At 46.2% G+C, this 7,500-nt stretch overlaps 1 protein-coding gene across 5 annotated transcripts in view; it reads right to left on the bottom strand.

The window, feature by feature from the left end:
* lama2 (laminin, alpha 2) overlaps window positions 1-7,500 on the bottom strand; it is a 158,218-nt gene that overhangs the window by 96,737 nt on the left and 53,981 nt on the right. For all 5 annotated transcript variants that reach the window (XM_030345512.1, XM_030345510.1, XM_030345509.1 and 2 more), the window contains exon 14: window positions 6,608-6,772. In XM_030345512.1, coding sequence (XP_030201372.1) covers window positions 6,608-6,772 — 165 coding nt within the window. The remainder of the gene's footprint in view (window positions 1-6,607; window positions 6,773-7,500) is intronic.

A 7,500-nucleotide genomic window follows, 5' to 3' on the forward strand; every position in this document is an offset into this window, starting at 1 on the left:
AGAAGAATAACCGGATTCAAAAATAAAACCTACATTACTTTAACCAACATGAACGAGTGGAGCATGTGAAGAGAGAGCTTTAGGCAGTTGGAGGTGATAAACCTTTCCGGAACTTTAGAAAGTGAGGGAAGCATCGTGCTGGTATTCTTAAACGTCAACACCAACACCACTTTTAGACCAAATGCTTAATTCACTGCTCCCATCAGCGTGCTCTCCCTGGGTGGTCAGGCTGGCGGTCACGCACGGTTAAAAAAACTAGACAGTGACGAGAGAGGTGCCCGCGGAGCGGCCGCCATGGCAACTATCTGCTAATGGCCAATTAAACGGGCAAAAACACTGCCCAATTTCCTACCTTTTTTTTTCAGAAAAGCCATGACTCAGATATCATTAGAAGTGGTGAATGACACTTGGGGTGACTTTTTGTGTGTGAATGCATATTGCGGTTAATTGTATACGTGCCCCGCAATCGAGAATGAGGTGCTTTTTACAGAACAGGGCAAACGGCTTCTCAGCGACTGTAGAAAATAAACAAATAATAATAACAACAATAATCATCATGATCATCATCATTATGACCCTCTTCATGAATCACCGTCCTCTACCACAGCCTCAACACCGCCAACAATCAGGGTTTGTATCGTCAGCAGTTAGGTAGCAAAGCGATTTATTCCACATACTGTAGTATGTGCCGCTATTCACATAAAATTTCAATCTTTCTGCGGTATAAGATAGTTCCGAGGGAACTGGTTCTTCTGCTGAAGCGAGAACATTGTGTTTTTTTCTCTTCTTTTTTCCTTCTTCTTTTTCTATTTCTTCTTCCGAGGGAGGAGCAGGAGACCAAGTGCAAATGCTGCGTTGGCATTCTGCGGTTGGAAATTCATTATTCTGTCGTAACCTGAATGAGCGGGGCTGATAATAACACCACCATCAAACACAGAGAGGGAGGGAGGGAGGGAGGGAGGGAGGGAGGGAGGGAGGGAGGGAGGGGGGAGGGAGAGGGAGGGAGGAGGAGGGGTAGATGTGGTCGTAATGCCTCTATAAACTATGTTCAATCTGCATCATTACTCTCCGTTTTTCAAACAGCGGAGAAGGAATCAGCGATTTCACACCTGAGTGAAAAAAGGACATCTACATGCACGCACACACACACACGCACATTCACACACACACACACACACACTCACCTTGTTATAGTTGGAAGAGGTTTTTTCTACGGTCAATATAAAAGCCCCATTTGCAGTTTTTGACGGCAAATGCATAGTCAAAGACACACACACACACACACACACACACACACACACACACACACACACACACACACACACACACACACACACACACACACACACACACACACAAACTAACAAACACAGACACACCAAAACCTACAACGACCACACACTCACAAGTCGTGTTCAGAGTTTGCTGGCGGCACAGTTTACTCATTTAACACACCATAATCCAAGAGCAAGAAGTCACGCACATTTCATACACACCGCACAGACTGATGTCTTCCCCTACAACGGCTCACAAAGACTCATCCACAACATCCTCCGAGAGTCAACAACAACATTAAAGCGAAGAAGGAGAACAGGAGGAAGGAAGGCACGCACTGACACAGCGGGACGGGAGAGGAAGACAGAGAGAGAGGCGTAGCGGGGGCTGGAACACAAGAAGCAAACAAAACACAATCTTGTGTCTCGAATGTACGTGTTCCTGGATACACACACACACACACACACACACACACACACACACACACACACACACACACATCAATACATGCGCACACACACACAAATATCCAAGCCCATGCACGCATGCACGAACGCATACACATACACCCACACACACACACATTCTAACATGAACACACACACAAACACACATCCAAACACATGCACACATGCACAAGCATGCACGCACAAACACATGCTAACACACTAAGAGACACACACACACACACACACACACACACACACACACACACACACACACACACACACACACACACACATCCAAACACATGCACACACACACCCCCACACACACACACACCCACACACACACAGCGGATTGGCTAAACATAATGCCCCCCCTCGTAGCTGATCACAATGGGTGCCTGTGGGAGTCCCCATGGAGGTGGATAAGCCCTGTTATTAAACTCTATTAGGAACCATTCTGAGGAGACCTCTATTGTCAGGGGGGCGTCAGGTAGAGGGGATTTAATCCCAGCCGGTTGGAGTGGGGGGATTCACCAGCCATCCATCGTCACCTATCTAACACCGCAGTCATTAGAGGGAAACCACGGCTGTCAACAGAGGCGTGGGCGCTGGTCCTCAGAAAGGGCTTCCATTTGTCTCGATTAGTTGTTGGTGTTTTTCGTGTTGAACGAAGGCCAGCGAGAGGAAGGATTGTGTACGACGTTCACAACCAGTAAAACATCTGGATGCCGAGAAAAACGAGAACCTTTACAACTAGTGCTTCTGGTACGCTTCCGGTTTTCTTTACGGTGGGTTTGTTGGGTTTGACCAGAGTATAACGGCCAGGACCAGGGCTATAAGGAGAACTTCACAGGGGTAAAAAGGAAAGGGAGAAGGCAGGGAATCGTCAATCAGAACCAGACGAATGAAGAGCAGCCGGTGGAACGTGGAGACGAGGACCAAGGAGGCGGATTACGTGTGACGGGATGGGATGGGATGGGAGATTAGATGGGATTCAATTGGGAAAATGGGTAAATAACTATTCATTTCAGAATCTGAACCCTTTTGTTATCCTGCAGCAATGCTCAGGTTGACCCAGTGAAAGTGAGAGATGAGGGGGGGTGGAGAGAGAGAGAGAGAGAGAGAGAGAGAGAGAGAGAGAGAGAGAGAGAGACAGAGAGACAGAGAGAGAGAGAGAGAGAGAGAGAGAGAGAGAGAGAGAGAGAGAGAGAGAGAGAGGGAGAGTGAGAGAGAGGGAGAGGAGAGGGAGAGAGAGAGAGAGAGAGAGAGAGAGAGAGAGAGAGAGAGAGAGAGAGAGAGAGAGTCAGAAGGAAGACAACATGGCAGGATAGAGGGAGAGAGATTAGACATGGATAATGAGGGAGAGAAGCTGTGGGTGGGCGTAGGGTGGTGCTGGTGGGGGGTGGGGGGGGGGGGGGGGTGGGATGAAGCATCCTTCAGGAAATGAACACCAGGTTTTCAGCAGAGCCTCAGAGAACAATGTTGTCTGCAACCTCAAATATATCCACAAATTCAATGCATTGACACAAGACTGAGACAGGAACCCACATCGACTCAAAGGGTACATACACAAACTCGCAGACGCACATTCAAACACACACATGCACACACCCACAGGACTTCATTTTGAGGTGTGTAGTTTTGTTTACTTGCCCCTCCCCCCAACAGACACACACACACACACACACACACACACACACACACACACACACACACACACACACACACACACACACACACACACACACACACACTAACATCACGCTCCTCACACAGACATGCACATACAAACACACATAACATCAACATGTCAGCACGTCAACAGGTATTGGTGCAGCCTCTAGCAGTGGGATTAGATTTGCTCCAACTGGACCAAAACACAACAGAATCCATAATAACAGACTGGCAGTGCAGGTGTGTGCGTGCTGGATTCATGATTGCGTGTATGTGTAGGTGAGTCTCTGTCATATGTATTACAAGGTGCTGAACATGAGATGCATAAGGGTCGAGGAAAGTTTTACTAGTTTTAGTGTTTTGTGATCCCCACTGTTTCAACATTGAGATTTTAAAACGTGTTTGAGTTTGAGTTTTAGCAAGCGTTTTATCACCATGGTAACCACCCAACCACCCAACTTTGTGATACTTTCGTAGTACCGTCAATGTGTATGCGCAGTACAATGGCTGATGTTGTATATGAAAGGCGCCACACACACTTAGCGTTACATAAGTGTCAAACTAACAAACTACACAAATTACTATAGGGTAGTGAATCAATGTTAAGCAATGGAAAATGGGATAATGAATGGCAAAGTTAATCTTGCTTTTATAAACACAGGATTACACACAAAACAGCAAGTAAGAGCACACACACACTCTGGAACTGACATTTGTGTAAACAATGCGGGTTTACACAATCTCTATGTCTCTTTGTCTGTCTCTCTCTCCCTCTCTCTCTCTCTCTCTCCCTCTCCCCCCCCCCTCTCTCTCTCTCTCTCTCTCTCTCTCTCTCTCTCTCTCTCTCTCTCTCTCTCTCTCTCTCTCTCTCTCTCTCTCTCTCTCCCTCTCTCTCTCCCTCTCTCTCTCTCTCTCTCTCTCTCTCTCTCTCTCTCTCTCTCTCTCTCTCTCTCTCTCTCTACTCATTAGAGACATCAGATTTCCAGTGAAAGATGTCAGGCATCAGAATGGGGTTTTCACCGGCACCTCTGATCCAACCAAAATAAAATAATGAATGAATGAACAAACAAATTAAATAACAAATGAACAGATGACTCATTGACCAAATGAAGTAATGAAGGAATACGTAATAACGTTGTTATATTAACCGCCATCTTTGGCACCTGTTCAAATGACAGTGAAGGGCAATACCTTGTAATGCCCTGGGGTCTGATTTGGATAACACACAAAGAAAAACAGAAAGTGAGAAAACACAAAGGATCTTCAAAGTCACTCCTGAGATATTACTACATTTATGATGCTAGTAATCAATGAGTAATAAACATAAAAAAAAGTTATGGGTACATTTGCAATTATTTTTTATGGCGGTCCCTGTTCCTCAGAGCCCTGATGTCTCAGGCTTGTGGGTTTGGAACAGGATTGCTGACTCCCCGCGCAGCGATTAAAAATGAAGAAAGCAACAAAGCGATCTTCCAAATTTGCTTTTTACCGACACATCCCGCTTCATTAAAACCCATACACTATATTTCTTTAACAAACGGTTGCATTTATCGGCCAATGACCTTTGTAACAGTTTTTTTTTCTCTCTGTCTCTCTCTCTGTCTCTCTCTGTCTCGCTCTCTCTCTCTCTCTCTCTCTCTCTCTCTCTCTCTCTCTCTCTCTCTCTCGCTGTCTCTCTCACTGTCTCTCTCTCTCTCTCTCTCTCTCTCTCTCTCTCTCTCTCTCTCTCTCTCTCTCTCTCTCTCTCTCTCTCTCTCTCTCTCTCTCTCTCTCTCTCTCCCTCCCCCCCTCTCTACTTATGCTACCTTTCTGGTCTCCCAGATAAAACCCTCAGTCTTACCCTACCCCGGTGATCATCCCGCCCGCTGTCACCGTCAATAAACCTGATAACGCTGAATAAATGTTGTTTAAGCAGTAAACTCCTTGGCGACGCGTTCGCCACTCCAGTTATTCTTGCGAGTGAGCAGTCAATGCAGCACAACAAGGTAATGACCCAGCCATTGAGCACGGGCTGAAGAAGCTTCTGGACCAACGAGCATCCACACCACGCTGCGGTAGGCCCATGAGCATTCTCCTACTCGTGGAGTCGTGCACGAACAACGTGAACAATAAAGTACACGCACACACATGCACACGCAAACACACGCCGACATCACATGACGACAGTACTAAACCCTACACTGACACACTCTCTTGTTTTGTTTGCATACGTGCATGTGTGTGTGCACGTGTGTGTAATTACACGCGGCTGTACATCCAAGAAAAGAACACGGAATGGAAGGCACATAATTTAACTCAATAACGCGTTCATACGTCAGCGCCTGTAGACTCTTTCTCGCATGCAGACATGCGTGCACACACAGAGCACACACACACACAGACACACACCACACACAGAGTAATTTGTTTGTTTCCAAGGTCTTGAGGCATACTGTCCTGCTCTGCAGTCTCCTAATGCCTCCAAAACACATCATTAACTGACTTATACAGGCCTGGGAGTGTGTGAGAACAAACATAATGTAATGTAATTTAGTGTGCGTGTGTGTGTGTGTGTGTGTGTGTGTGTGTGTGTGTGTGTGTGTGTGTGTGTGTGTGTGTGTGTGTGTGTCTGGCGAGGGGGTACCTACGCATGTTTTCCTGTGCACGCCACAACCAATATGAAGAGGAAAATTGTTGATAATGGTGGTGCAACAGGCGTAAAACAGTTTACTCTGCGAGCGAGCGAGAAGGAGAGACAATGACCGGGGGGGGGAAGAGAGAGCGAGAGAGAGAGAGAGAGAGAGAGAGGGAGAGAGAGAGAGAGAGAGAGAGAGAGGGAGAGAGAGAGAGAGAGAGAGAGAGGGAGAGAGATAGAGAGATTGGCAGAGGAGTGTGTGTTTATGTGTGTGTTTGTTTGTGGCGGTGGGGGGGGGGGGCAACCTGAGGCGACAAATACAAATTCAATTATGGAAATAGGCAAAAAATGGAGGGAGGGAAACAGGGGCCTAGTTGAAGGCCCCCCGTTTCCATGCTAGCGAGACCCCCCTGGAAGGTTCCTGAGGTCCCAGTCTGACGACCTTGAGATGTGTGTGTGGTATGAGCTGCTTCTACCTGCCTTCCAGGAGGAGCATGTAAATACTTGGCAATGCGTGTGTGTGTGTGTTTGTGTGTGTGCGTGTGTGTGTGTGTGAGTGTGTGTGTGTGTGTGTGCGACAATCCCAGTGTCTCACCTTGTTCCCCAGGAACACTCCAGGAGCACTCCAGTAGTAGGTGGAGCCAAGATTCCCTTCAACCTCCGAATGGCGGACGCTGTGAAGAGGGGGCGTGGTCCTGCTGACGGACATCACTGTCTGTCCCGTCTCCCCAATCAGCTGCCAGCCCTCCAGAGACGTCTCCTGGATGACGGCCAGCCAATCAGAGAACAGGAGGAGACAGAGGTTATAGCTTTACATTTTGGGATTAGAATGAAAATGTATTATTTGTATTACATTTAATGTAATTATTAAAACAAGGAATCCTACAAATGCCTCCTGAATTAAGTGGTGAATGAAGTTCCCGAATCTTAATTCATGCATCATTTGAACCACCTAGCATTGAAGTTTGCACTCGTTTTCATTGGTGAACGGGTTTCTCAGTTCATTACGTATCTGTACATTTGCATAAGGTGAATGAATCAGGTTGAATTGTGTACTTTATGCAAATTGTACTCCAGTGGACCTGCGCTGCTCGCCAGACACGTCTATCAGGCACCGTGTGGGCGCCTCGCCAATGTCCTCATAGAAAAGGAATAGGATATTATCATTTCATATCATATGCTATATTGCTGAGGAAATTAGGTTGACTGAATCATTGCCCATTTTTAAATCTCTCCTCAAAACCCACTTTTACCGGAGAGCTTTTCCACATTTCATTTGAGCCTGCCTTTGTTTTTATTCCTGTCATCTTTCTGTGCATCACATGTATTTTAAGCTCTATGTTTTAATTGTGTTTTTATTGTTCAGCACTTTGTAACTGTGTTTTGAAAAGTGCTATATAAATAAATGTTATTATTATTATAATATTATTATATGACCCTATGATAATAATACAGCCTAGTCAGCTTTGAATACAACTTTAGATTGCG

This window comes from Gadus morhua, chromosome 21 (assembly GCF_902167405.1).
Source record: "Gadus morhua chromosome 21, gadMor3.0, whole genome shotgun sequence".
In the NCBI taxonomy this organism is placed as follows: Eukaryota; Metazoa; Chordata; class Actinopteri; order Gadiformes; family Gadidae; genus Gadus; species Gadus morhua.